Source organism: Corvus hawaiiensis, chromosome Z (genome assembly GCF_020740725.1).
Source record: "Corvus hawaiiensis isolate bCorHaw1 chromosome Z, bCorHaw1.pri.cur, whole genome shotgun sequence".
NCBI classification, from domain to species: Eukaryota; Metazoa; Chordata; class Aves; order Passeriformes; family Corvidae; genus Corvus; species Corvus hawaiiensis.
Window position 1 is genome coordinate 33,200,004 of NC_063255.1, and position 14,488 is coordinate 33,214,491.

General features: G+C 45.4%; 1 protein-coding gene across 3 annotated transcripts in view; it reads right to left on the reverse strand.

The window, feature by feature from the left end:
- Window positions 1-14,488, reverse strand: part of PSD3 (pleckstrin and Sec7 domain containing 3) — a 112,740-nt gene that overhangs the window by 66,243 nt on the left and 32,009 nt on the right. For 2 of the 3 annotated variants that reach the window (XM_048291696.1, XM_048291698.1), the window contains 2 exons: window positions 5,196-5,402; window positions 5,011-5,091 (listed from right to left, as the gene is read on the reverse strand). In XM_048291696.1, the coding sequence (XP_048147653.1) occupies window positions 5,011-5,091; window positions 5,196-5,402 (288 nt within the window). Of the gene's footprint in view, window positions 1-5,010; window positions 5,092-5,195; window positions 5,403-11,433; window positions 11,466-14,488 lie in introns of those variants that run through there. The other variant, XM_048291699.1, reaches the window with a different exon arrangement.

Here is a 14,488-nt window from a genome sequence, read left to right on the forward strand (position 1 = left end):
GAGCACAGAAGTGAGTGGGTATAACATACTGCCCATCATGCACCAGCCTCTGAGAAAACTGAACAGTACAATGGAGTGTTAAAGATGACACTGAAAGCAATGGGTGGTGGCACCTTCAAAGATGGGGATCTGCACTTAGCAAAGGCCTCCTGGTTAGTTAACACAAGAGGTTCTACCATTCAAGCTGGCTCTGCCCAATCAAAACTTCTATGCACCATAGAAGGGGATAAAGTCCCTGTGGTATGTATGAGAAATGTGTTAGGAAACACGGTCTGGACTGGTCCTGCCTTTTTGCAAAGGCAAATTCATCCATGGGATATGTTTTGCTCAAGGATCTGAGGGCACTTGGTGGATAATGCACAGGGACAGGGAAACATGAGGTGTAGCTCAAGGGGATTCAATTTCTGGGTGAGAACGGTCTGTAATGTTGAATTGTATGGTACTGTTTGCTGAATGACACTGCCACTGTATGCCATAACTACTGCGGAGAATGAACATGGACTGCTCCACATTCACCAGTCATGAGCTCCTGAGGCAGATTGCAACCAGCCAACAGCACAGCAGCCCTCCTGTCCTGGAAGACATCTAGAACACATAGAACCTACAGTCATGGACTAAATGAACTCAACAGACATCTTGAAAGGACAGCCACTGACTATGAAAATGACACTCGTGCTAGTGTTTATATATATACACACACATATATGTAGCTGGGAGGTGTAGGACCTGGACGCAATATTGATGGTATAGCACAAGGGGTGGAAAACATCCTGATTCTGGCCGGGACAGGTAATTTTTGCAGTAGCCAGGACGGGCATGCCTAGGAGCCTGAGGTTATTCCATATCACCTCAGGTCATGCGCAGTGGCTGTGGGGGAAAGAGTCCCTTCTGGTTGGGTTGTGCGGCAGAGCAGTCAGGGTATTGCTAGTTTCCACATGGCGAGCACTTGCATGTGAATCATTCACCTCTCTTGTACACTCTGTTATTAATACTCTTGCCATTACTGTTCATTTCTCTAGTTTCATTTGCTGTTTCCAGTAAATTGTTCTTATCTCAACCCTTGATCTTTGCCTTTTGTGCCTCCAGTTCTCCTCTCCAGACACCCCAAGGACAGTGGGAGGGGGAAAGGAGCAAGTAGCACATGGGTTGGAGTGTTTCAGTGGGAACATTAAATTGGGGAATACTGTTCCTAAATCCACAACAGCTCCCAAGGCATGTTTTGAGAATCAGCCATCTTTCTGTCTCCTACCCCAATCTGGGCTCTTTCCAGCAACATTCCCTGCCCATGCCAGGCACCAGTGACCTCCACCTTCTCCTCCTCCACAGCACCTTTAACCCTTGGAAGCTGACTTGGAGAGGCAACTGATGAAAGAGTATCTGGTAAATAAACAAGGCAGTTTCCTCACTCTCACAGCACAATGCTGCAGCCAAGGGCCACAGGGATGAGTTTCTGCCCACCAGGAAGATCAGAGAACACAGAATACCCTAAGTTGGAAGGCACTCAACAAGAATCACTAAGTCCAACTTCTGGCTCTGCACAGGATACCCCTAAGAATCACACCGTGTGCTTGGGAGCATTGTCCAAACACTTTTTGAGCTCTGTCAGGCTGGCGCTGTGACCACTTCCCTGGGGAGCCTGTTCCAGTGACCAATCACCCTCTGCGTGAAGAACTTCTCTCTCATGTCCAACCAAAACCTCCCTGACACAACTTTAAGCCATTCCCTTGGGTCCTGTCACAGGTCACCACAGAGAAGAGATCAGTGCCTGCCCCTCCTCTTCCCCTTGTGAGGAAGTTGTAAATGCAATGAGGTCTCCCTTCAGTCTCCTCCAGCCTGAACAGACCAAGTGACCTCAGCCACTCCTTTTCTGACCTCCCCTCAGGCCCTTCACCATCTTTGTAGCCTTGTTTGGATACTTTCTGATAGCTTCGTATCTTTCTCATATTGATGGCACCAGAACTGCACCCAGCACCGGAGGTGAGGTTGCCCCAGTGCAGAGCAGAGTGGGACAATCCCCTCCCTTGCCCAGCTGGTGATGCTGTGCCTGATGCATCCCAGGACACAGCTGGCCCTCCTGGCTGCCAGGGCACAATGACTCATTCAACCTGCCCTCCACAAGGATTCCCTAGTCCGTTTCCACAATGCTGCTCTCCAGCACGTTTCCCAGTCTATCTCAGGTGCAGAATCCAGCACTTGCCCTTGTTAAATTTCACACAGTTGGTAGTTGCCCAGGCTTCTCATTCATCAAAGTCTCCCTGTAGGAGTCAATGGCTCCTCCCCAGTTTAGTATCATCAAACTTACTTACTATATGTTCGAGTCTTGTGTTTAAGTCATTTATGAAGATCTTGAACAGCACAGGGCCTCAGGTGGAGCCCTGTGGAATCCCACCAGTGACAGGTCACCAGTCTCATGTCACCCCATTCACTGTAACCCTCTGTGCTCGACCCCTGAGCCAGCTGCTCACCCATCACAGGATGTCTTTATCCGTCTGTGGACTGGACATTTTCTCCAGAAGAGTCCTGGGAGAACAGCACTGAAAGCTTTATGAAATCAAAAACGATTGCATTAACTGGCTTCCCCTGATCAGCTAGGTGGGTTACCCTCTCATAAAAGGAAATTTGGTTGGACAAGCAGGACTTTCCTCTCATGAAGCTGTGCTGGCTGTGACCAATCACTGAACTACCTTCAGGTATTTTTCAATACCTCCCAGAATAATCTTCTGCATAATTTTACCAGGCACTGAAATGAGACTGACAGGCCTGAAGTATCCAGCATCATCCTTCTTGCTCTTCTTGAAGGTTAGACCGTTTCCAGTCAATTGGGACCTCTCCAGATACCCAAGACAATTCCAAAATCATTGAGAGAGACCTCACAATGACATCAGCCAGCTCTTTGAGTATTTCTGGATGAATCCCATGTGGTGTCATAGACTTATGAGGATTCAGATGGAGCAGCAGATCCCACACAAGTTCAGAGTCAGCTGGGAGTTTATCATTCTCACAGCCACAGTCCTCCAGCTCAAGGCACTGAGCCATTCTGCACTGCCTTTTTCTATTGACTTATTTTTATATCTTTTTGTTGTCCCACACAGTACTGGCCATGTACAACTCCAACTGAACTTTGTGAGCTGGAATTTTCTCTTTAGAGTGGTGAGCAGCAACTTTGTATTCTTCCCACATCACCTGACCTTGCTCCCACTGGACAAACACCTTTTTCTGTCTTAGCTCCAGAAGATCCCTGGTCATTCCAGTTAGCCTTCAGCCTTGTCTGCTGACAATCCAACATTTTGGATTTGCCTGCTCCTGTGCCCTTAGGAGGTGGTGACCAGCACTGATGGATCCCAGCACCTTCAAAAGCATTTTCCCAGTGAAACCTACTAACTAGTTCCTTGGGCAGCCTGAAGACTGCTCTCGCCATGTCCAGGGTGGGACTCCAGAATGGACACTGAGAGGAGCTGGAGCAGCCACCCCAACTCCTCCCCTCCAGTAGTCCTGCAGAGGCTGCGAGAGATGCACGCAGGAAGTGCATGGGCAACATGGATCCAGGGAGTGGACAGTGAAGGAACAACCCTTCCCAGGTCTCAGACTTTTCCCTGATGCTGCACAACAGCCTCCCACAGCTGGGAGGTAGCACGGATCTGGGCAGCTGCCTCCAAAGTGCTAAATAAACCACAGTTTGTCAGCGAGCCAGCAACAACAGCAGTGTTACCTCTCACTCTCTGCCAAGCGCAAGGCAGCATGCCTCAGTTTCCCCAGGCTTCAGGATGATTCTTTGTCCCCAGCTGCTGCTGCATGCTCAGGGCATGTAGTCAGCAATTACTGCAGCTACCCTCAAAACCTCAACAACCCCCTGGCTTGTTTAAGTCCTACATGAGCCTGGGCACATTTTAGAGAAGGTCATAACTATTAATATTAACAGGAGATCTACAGGGAGCAGAGACCTCCTAAATATGTGCCACAAAGCAATTATGTGTTGGATTTCACAATTTAAAAGAAGGGTATATTTAGCATCATGCTTCAGGGGTGCTAAAACCTGGAATGAGCAGCAGACCTCCCACTGCCCAGCAGCTCCCACCCTGTGCTGAGCAGGTGCTCTACCTTGGCTCTGCTCCCCCTGCTTCAGGACCAGGTGGTTCATGCTTGTGCAGGCATGTTCCACTTCCACCACCTTCAGCTGGCAGGTGGTGCCCTGGATCTGCTATAATCTCAGGGTATCAGACCCCCGGAAATGCATTTGCAAGGGGGCTAAGAAGTGCATGCACACCTCCTGGATTTGTATCATTAGAAAAAAAAATCCCACTTAAGTAACCTCAGTCAAATGATTTAAACTCATTTAAATCCCCTTAAACATCAGAACACCAGCAACTGCACTAACAGGCCACTGCTACACAAACTTGGTGTTTTGACTTTCAGAAAAAAAGTACGGAAAATAAACAGTATTGAGGCCTGATTCCAGTGTAAAAAGGAAAGAAAATTGAAGGGCTGGGTTTTCAAACACCCACACCAACAGTTACCAAACTCACTGCAGCTTTTTCCACATGGAAGCTTTTGCTGTTCTACACATTTCTGGATGCCTCAGGGAGACACAGAGAGGGGTGCTGCCAAGTCACACCAAACCCTGGCCTTAGTACACTACAGCAAAGCAGAGTAAGCTCCAGAAAGCATCAGCCAGAAAGTCTGTGCAGATCAGCTGTGAGCAACACCGTAATTCCTCAAAAGCACCTGGCAGACTACAAGTCCCCTGTTTTGAGAGTGACTGGACACTTTTCTCCAGTTCCTCCGTATCAAGGACCATCTTCTAAGCAGGTCTACCCAAATACTTCCCTCTCCAAGTGCCACCACTCCAGTAGCACTAGAGTATGGCAGCACATCAAGCCAAAGAGAAGAGGAAAGCTCTGTCCCCAAAATATATCGCAGTCCTCTCTTCACCTTCTTACACCCCAAAAAGGACACGTAAATCAGGACAACACTAGTTACTAAACAAAACAAAGTCCACAAGTGGAATTTTACCTGAGCGAATAGTCCAGCGTCATGCCTGTGAAGTCAAAAAATTTAAGATACTCTTCAGCCACAAGCTTGCTGAATTCATTGCTATAGAAAAGCAAAGAAATAAGCAAAGGTTATCACTCAAAAGTGAAGCCCTCCAGAATCAGCAATAAGAACAATGTGGCCAAAGGACTCATATCATCACATACTTTTTACCCAAATGTTTTGCCACATCAGAGCGTTTGAATCTGTCCAGATGGTAGAGGCGCTTAGCCAGGCGCCTAGCTGCTTCCAAATTGCTGCTGCTGCCATTGCTGAGATCGTGGCCAAGGGCTCCAGTGGCATCTTTCTCCTGAAGTTCATTGTTCCCCATGGCTGCACTGGAGTCTAACACCACATTCTGTAGTTCAACATTGCTATGAGATGAAAAAAATATGGAAAGAAGAAAAATAAGATAACATTAAAGTTTCCTCTTAGAATAGCACACAATTAACTGTATGGAGGCAAGATGACACAATGTAACAACATCCACTTAATTGAAGGACCAGTGTAGAACAGGGACATTGACATCGCAGCCAGCAGAAGTTAAGTGTGTTTAACATAGCCAAATACAGACAAATCCTTCTGACTGTGCTAAGGATCCTCAACTTGGGCTCACTTGAGAGTGAGCTCTTTGCTATTATCAGCCTACAACTGCACCTGAGTGCTTCTTGCATTAGTATTTTTTAACCCAATTGCTTGCTTGGCTTGAAGAGGCCTCTGTAAAAGTGGGCAATTAACCATTTTTCAGGAGAAATGCAGTGATTAAGCCAGGGGGATCAGTTACTCCAAGCTGAGTCAGAACAAGTCCCTTCCTCATTCTTCCCCAGTTGTCCTGGAAACAATATAATTCCTTAAATCTAAAATAGTATCACCAGAGCTCTCAATGGCTTCTGTATCACCCGTGAGCAGCAGACATCCCATGGGAAGGCACTGCAACAAAAAGCAGGACTCGGAGCAAGGAACCCAGTTTGGATTATGAGAGACACAAGCCACCCATGCCAGCCAGGGGAACTCCTTGCTTCCCTCCTGCTCCCTCATGGTGGCAATTATTTCCCTCACCAGCTGCTCAAAGTCAAGATGTTCAGCATGGCAATCCCAGGGCACTTTAGATAAATCATGCACTTACAGATTCCTCCCACCTCTAGTAAAATAGGAAAGCTCTGGCTGAGCTGTGCGCCTGTTTTGCTTCTGCTATCAAAGACAAAAGAGCCCTCCACACCAAAAAATGCACCCCACCACACACAGCCCTGCACAAAGACAGGCTTTTAACTTTAGAAAAGCATTTCTCTGACAATGGCATGAAAATTTTTGCAAAATCTCAGCTCTGTGTATGTGTGCGCTTGACAGCATTTCTATTTTTATTTCTGTGTTTTTGTAATATATAGAAATTCTTTCTACTAAAACTCCGTTTACACAGGGCTAATGAATGATCAGCAAGGGTCATGCACAGGGCAGATATGAGTGGAATGAGTTAAAGATGACTTTAAACACACAGCACTCTAAACAACATACCACGGCTTCACACACCACTGTAATTTTCAGACTTGACAGGCCATGGTTAAAACAACTGATCGCTGTGCTCCAGTAACAATTGTCTAGCCATTTACTCAGATGTCTGCTAGCCACTTATTAACTCCTTAAAGATGAGATGTTCATATAAGTTGAGCTTAAAATGGAAATATTTAGTATTCTGCATGCCACAAATCATCACCTGGTTCCTACCTCTCTTCTCATCCATGGTTTAAAAGAAGGACATGTACAGAAAGGAGATTTTTCCATTTTACCTCTGTTTCCATCCTTTCAGTGCTGCTACAACATCAGAAATATCATACATCTGCCCTGTGGGTACAACTTCTTTATCAAGTATCCAGGGAAAACAGAAATCTAACCTGTTCCTGCAAGAACTCGGGATTTGCATTGGTTTGCATTTATTTTAGTGTAAATAAAAAGGTGCTATAACAAAAATGGGGTCGGTCTCAATGCTCTAGTAGGAAATTAATACTGTAAATACAATTCCAACAACACTAACATTACTGGCCATCAGTTATCCCAGAAAAGAAAAAAAGCCCCTCCTGACATCATTGTTGTGGAAAATGCCTCCTTGGCCCTTTCCAAAACTAGTCAACATCTGAAGTTCTCTAAATTTGGCCTATACCAAACTTGTGAAAAAGGAAATGACAGAGTACCCTGACACATGCCCCATGCAATACCTTGTCCATCCAAATCAGACACAACTTGTTGAAAATTCCCATCTCTAACAACTGACAAGAGCAAGGGAACACCCAGGTGAGCTAACACATCTACAGAGTCTTTCATGTACAAATGCTGCATCAAAAGTCACGCCAACTCACAGAACCTCACTATAAGACACAGTCTTCCTTCACCATTGCACTTCATTAAAGGTAGTATTTATAGCCCTGAAAGATGGCCAAAGCTGACAAGGAACATCTGTACTCTGCTAGGAACCAGTGCACTCCGAGAGCCAACGTTACCACAAACCACCACAAGTTTAGAAAGAAAGGAAATGCCAGGATCTGCCACTAAGTGAAATTAGCAGTACGGCAGCTCCCAGCTTCTGCTTTGCCTCTCGGAGCCGTGGCTGGGATGTGAAGGAGGAACACCCAGCAAGAGGGAGGATGTGCTCTTTCCCCTGCTTGCCAAAACTAGTCAACAGAATAAGAAACCTTATCTTTCAACTTCCCTGATTAAAAGCTTCATCCTGACTGATGGTGCCAATACATGCCTCGAAGAATAAAGGATGCTTCTGCTATTCCAGTAGTTAATTCTGACAGTTAATTAGCTTATTACTTAGTACAAAGGGGGGGCTGAGTAAGTACTTTTTGTACTTGGTACGAGAAGTAAGCACTGAGTACTTTTTGTACTTGGTACAAAAGTACCAAGTACAAAAAGGTTGTCAAATCAATACAGGTTGCCTGTAATGTAAGCCTCTTGTTCAGGGGAAATTATAGATTCTTAGCATTAAACTGAGACTTCAGTTCTCAAGAATTTTAGGTGGCTTGAAGACTCAGTGCTTGTATCCCCGAGGGCTTAGGAAATGCAGATGCCCTGTGCATGGCTACTGTGCAAACTGCCTTTAGGGCAGGATATTTTAGCAGGGTCCAAGTGGTGTTACTCAGGGAAAAGGCTAATATCTCCTCTTACTTTCAATGCTTTCCAGGTGCATCGTTTTCCCTCCATGCCTCAGTTTACCAATCTGCTTGCCTCCCTCTGTAAAGTGCTATAACGAATTCTAATCAAGAGGTAAGAGCAACCAAGGCTGAAAATAGGTCTCTCTTCTGCAGTCTACAGTTTCTACACATAAAGAATCCACAGCAGCATTACCATCAAAACAGTGCCAAGAAAGGGCTTTGTGATACAGAGCAAGGCTGGACATGGATTTCTCATGCAGCTTTACTGTTTATCACATAAAAATGAGAAACCTCCACTGAAAAAAGCAGGTTGAAAAATGTAATAGATTATATTCCCCCTAATCCTAGACTCAAGGCCAAAAGGGATTGTAATGGTATTACTGGTAATTGCCTGTCCAGCAATGGCTGCTGATTTTTATCCAGAGACACTTACATTAATTTCTGCTATTAGAAAACACAGAAAACAGAAGCTACAAAGAAACTCCAGACCTCTCCAGTCTCAGTAGCACATGGGCTGTGGCCAGAAACCAGGTCTACAGACCTTGATACTTCCGTCCCCAGCAATGCACTCCTGATGCATCCTTTCTCCTTCTGTCAAAGCATTCCCAGACCAACATGGAATGCACCAAGGCTGTGACCACCATATCCAGCGGAAATTGCACGAATTCAATAAGCAGCTGCTGTGGTTAATGCAATACTTTCTAACAGCAATAGTCACCTCTCCAAGCTCACAGATGAAACATGTAAGCTGTAGACTGTAAGCTCTGCCAGGCTTTCCAGCTTTCCTGTAACACACCGTAACTGCTAGGCAGAGTCTGAAGTATGTTACACTGTTTTCTTCACTTATTCTATTATCAACCAGTTCTACAGTGATTTAGCTCCCAATGCCAAGATATCTCAGTCTTGCCATGCTCAGCACTTAGCACACTTCATCTGCTGGAGAATATTCCAGATTCACTTATTCCCCTCTGTCTCCCATCCCAGGTACCACCAAAACTGAAACTCTACACAGCAATGTTTTGATTGAAGAACGGCTGCAATTTCAGGAAAAAAACACAGCAAGGCCAGTAACGTAATAATAATGATACAGACACCTCATATCTCAGTGGTCCACTCTCCCAGCCAACTAGGCTGCAAGAGGAAACCTCAGCCTGAGTATGAGCTTATGATGCCTTAAACCTTGGTATGCTCTTCATTTTGCAGCAAATTCATGGAGAAAAAACTCTCTGCTTCGTCCCAAGGAAGAAATGCATATTAGCATTTTCCTCTGTGGAGTAAAAGCACAGAGCAACTGGCCCAGCTGCTAACAAAGAAGTGATGTTCAGAGTTGACACCGAGTGGCAGGGTGTGACAACTCAGCCTAAGTACTGTCCTCATCCCAGCCGCTCCAATCATCCCAGCTTGCTGCTGCCTGCCACTTTTACCAGACTGATGAACAGCATATGTTCTGTGGCACATGGACTCCCCTGGATGCATATGTTCCTTCCCCAAGGAACACTAATTCATCCAGCATATGTGTCCAGAGGGAGTGCACTGGTTGCACTGATGGTAGGGGGAGCTTGGATAAGACAGGGCTGGAAACTTCACAGTCTTCTTGGAAAGAGAGGAGGAGGGAATAGGAGGAAAAGCAACTTCTCTCAAATAAGTGTGCATGCCTTTAACATCAGCTTTACTCCAAGGCAGGCTGTGTCAGGCATTTGCCAGCAAAATCCATCAGAGCAATGATTAAATTAAGGAAGGGTGGAGAGACATTCCGGCATGCTGAAGCTAGGGCCAGAACCGATGTTGTTTTCAGCAGGGGTAGAGCATCCACTGGGGAGCCACACTGAAGCTGATAATCACCCTCTGCAGCACAGTGCTGGCCCTGTTGTTTTAAATGCTTTCATTCCGAGCCTTCTCATGCCAGTTCTGAAGCAGGACAGCACTCCCTCCATAACCATCAACTCTGTCCATGAAAAGCATGCTCTATTACTAGTTCAACACCCCCTCATGGGAGGGAAGCATGGGAGGGACAAAGCAGAAACAGTCAGGTGTCTGCCCCCACTCCTCCCCTCCACCCCCTATGTCCTGCCCTGAGGAAACAAATCCCTGCTCTACAACCCTTCAGAGAGATGTGGCTGTTCAGTGAATGATACCCTTTCACATTTCAGAGCAGACCAGACATAAGCAGTGGCACTGTCTGAATTTTGTTTAAAGGGACCTGAAAAGCTGAGCTTGAACAGCCTGGCTCTGAAAGGAGTAGCCCCACTGAAGAAAGTGAAGAAATCCCAGAAGCAGTGGGATGTGATGACTCAGTTCCTGCTACAAATGACCCGACCACACAAACGGACTGGGAACGGCTGTGCTGCAGCTTTGCTGCAGGTCCAAACCAGATTCTTCAGGGCCAGGAGAGAGTGAACACAAAAGCACTTCAAGCAATGATGTACCTTGCCAGTTACCTTCAGCTCCAGGGCTCTTCCAAGATACAACTGTAGGAAGGGGAGAAAAATAATAAAAAAATAAAAATAATGCCCTTTCCTAGCAGATGACTCAGTGTGCTGTTTTACTCCAAATGGTTTAATCAGCTTTGAAGTCCTACGTATGGATTCTCTTCAAAGAGATGCTTTGAAGTAGATCCCTCTTTGAGGATTGACACAGCTGCACTTTGCTGCAACTCAATTCAGTGGGTGTCTCACAAACACAGCATCAGCCAGGACATACAAAGCAAGGACAGTGTCCGCAAGCCAGAGTAATCACCAAGCATCCATGATAAAGTACCTCAGCCTTGTCACACCACAAAGAGAGGAGCAAAGTTAAAAGTAACAATCCCTGTAATCCCCTATTGGTTATCAATACAATACATATGCAAAGTCAATTTCAGGGGCTGAAATGCACACCGCTGTTCAAAAATAACCTCTTCCCTTCTGTAATCATTTGTCTTTTCCTTTGATTAAAAGGATTCCTACCGATTGTAAAAAAGGGAGCTAACAGCTAAAGCATTCAGAAAACGCCATTTCTGGTAGGCTTGTATACAGCAAATTCAATCAATCGTTGTCGTTACAGGATCACAGCATTAGAACAAGAAGTCTCGCCACATGCAGGGACAGGATTGCAGCCCTTCCAAGAGACAGCCTGTACTTTATTACACAGACATGCTGGCCCGCTGCCACCTGAAGTGCAAATGTCTTGCTAAAAATACTTCAGGTTTGATTCCATTTCGACCTCAGGCTCTATACATTGCTATGGCAAGGGTTAGTGGTTGCAAAGGGACACTCACCACATTAATGTCACCATGCCTAGGAAGTGAAAACCTGGTCCTCGCCAAAGGGGGTATCCAAGGGCTCTTCCCTGCAATGGATATTTCTGACATGCATAGACATACAGACTGCATTAGGATTGCCCCACACTCAGGATCTGATCCACCTGCCCCCAAATATAAATAAAAAACAGATGCATGGCACACCTATGACCTTGCTCAGACAACACCCAGCCCCTACATGTTTCAGGAACCCTCAGGCTCTCCCCTCAGAGCCCACCTGCTCCAGGTGTCAAGAGCCACCCCTGTGTTCAGCACCCACATGACCTTCCTTCCCTGTAAGGCTCCTGCGGGGTCCTCCAGGACAGGACCAAAGCTGGGAAGCCAGCAGAGTACTCCCCCCCTGTGCTTGGGCTTGGTTTAACTGTTGGGAGACTGGCTCAGGAAGTGCGTATTAACCAGGCAGCTGGTCCTCCCTGGCAGGGAGCAAAACACATCCATAAAAATATATGTGCTTACACCTTTCGGTTCAGGCTTCCCTGCAAATGTGCAGATGAAGCACTTGAGCACTGGCACTAGTATCACACAGGAGCTTTACACTGAAACCATGCAGCAAAATGAACCAGCTGTCCTCAAACATAATAGTGAGTAAAGAAAAAACAACCACTAACCAACCCACAGCTCACCCAGCTGTGCTAGCAAGGAGTCTGCATGCTCTGTGCCCTGTTCTTCTCCACCGCTGCTCCAGCATCACATCTGAAGACATGCATGCCTCTATGCCGTCCTGCCAGCTGCCAGGCTCTGTCTCTCTCTATCCCAACACACACACAGAGGAAGAAGAGCCTTAACCGGCAATAACGTGGAGAAGGGCTTGACTAACAGCCAGTCATGGCTAATGGATGAGACAGCAGGCTCCACTTCAGGACCAGCTCAGAGCTGGCAGAGACACCTCGGTTTTGGTGAATCAAGGCTTCCTGACCTAAATGGCTTTGACTTTAATGGAGATATGCCAACAGATGCCAGCTTAGAAGCTGAGCTGCTGACAACTCTATACTGAGGCGCTTTGTGTAGCAAACTGATCAGCTGCTCCACTTTTTTTTTTCTTTTCTGTCTCTGTCAGCTCCTGGATTTTTGTTTTGTTTGTTTTATTTTCAGAGGAGGCTGGGAACTGAAGAGGCGAAAAGTCAGCAGCCCTTTCTTCCCTAAAACAACAGTTTATTTAGGAACCAGAAGCAGCTTTACGAACTCTCACTAAACTGGTGTTCCAAGCACCTCATTAGCCAGAGCAAAGGGAAACTCTGTACAGCGTATCTCCAGAGCCTTGATAAATTGATGACACCTTCCTGGAAGGCATACCAAGGTCAACACTGTAGCATAACATTTTAGAAATTACTAGGCTGTGTAATAATGAGGCAAATCCTCAGCTGTCAAAATGCAAGTCGTGTCAGAAATTTACCCCCGTGAATTCTACCACTTCATCTTTACCTGGATTCAACACACACTCATGCCAGCATATTGTGGTCAGCAGCAGCTCAACAACTGACAGATGCATCAGCCCATGTGCCAGCAAATAGGATCCAACACTTGTTTTGTTTGCTCACCAGCTGCAGATGAATTTGATGCATTTGCTCTTCTAGGACAACAACCAATGCCATCCCTCTGAATAACCTTCCTTATCCTGGACATATGGCTGGCAGCAAATATGAAGTACCATGTTCTGACTGACCTATCTTTCCTAGGTCCCAGAGTCATGAGCTGAGGCATGTCTGAAGGTGAAAAAACATCCACTCAGAAAAACAGGAATCCCAGCAGATTTCACACTAAATAAAAAATTCAACCAGGTCACAAAATGAATCTTCAAAGTGGAAAAAATTCTACCAGACCTCTGTCAGACAGACTAACAAAATGAATGTATAAAGGTTATATGTTAGATTTCTAAATATTGAGTCTTGTAACTACATTGAAAAATCAAATACAAGCTACTTTGGACAAAAATACCAGTGTGCAAACTGAAAATTATAATTGGCATGCAGAATACTGACAAACTGGGAAGAAACTTACAGAAACAACCTGGAGAAAGGAGTCAAAACTGGGCTTATCTGTCAACAAAGTTTATTGTCTTAAAGAAGGAATAAGCAGAGTGCCAACTAAGAAACTGCTGGAAATGACCCACACAGAAGAAAAATACCCACCACAGGAAGTACTATAAGACGCCCCAATATCCGCCATGGGAAGTACTATAAGATGCCCCAACAATTAAAAGTAACCTAGTACCCAATGGGAATTTCAGGCTACATTCTTGTGAATTTATTCTGAGAATCACCAGATTGCTTTAGGGAGTTTGTTTTCTTCCCCTCTTGAATACATATGTGACTAAATTTGTGTTTGCATCTCTAGGGGAAAAAACATAACAGGACTTGCAGAATTTGCTGAGCACCAGCAGTTCTTTGAAGATGATGGCAGGTGGCAAATATTCAGCATTTTTGAGGATTAGGAGCTGCAGTACAGATTTTTTATTTTCTCTCTGGATTTAGAAAAATCTTGGGCAATGTCCGACCAACAGGGACCATACTTCCCAAGACAACAGGAAAAGGCACCTATGGCAGGAAAAGAAATGCTGTAAGTTTTTTTGTTTTGTGGGGTTTTTTTATTTTCTTATTCTGACTCTAGCATACAAGGGAAGAGAGAATGGAAAGCATACTGTGAAGTGTGCAGTAAAAGAAAAGACTAAAAGAAGTCCAGTCTTTAAAGTCTGGAATTATAGAGTTCATCACAGAGGTAATTTCACACTTCACATGTAGTCATGCAGGTGCTTTGTCTGTGGTATACACAGAAAAGATAACTCCTTTACCCCTCAGGTTCACCTTACTGTTTTGGAAACACAACCCCTTCATCCCACTCTGATTTGGATCACCAATTTGAATCAATTTGCAAATGATTACACCTAGTCCAGGCAATGCAAACTCAAGCTCAGTGTCTTGGTAGCAGCTTGCAAACAGTTTTCCTTACTGCCTCTAAAAGTAAGACTAAACTCCCAGAAAGGAGGGCTGAGCCTTTCTCGTCTTAACGCAGCCCA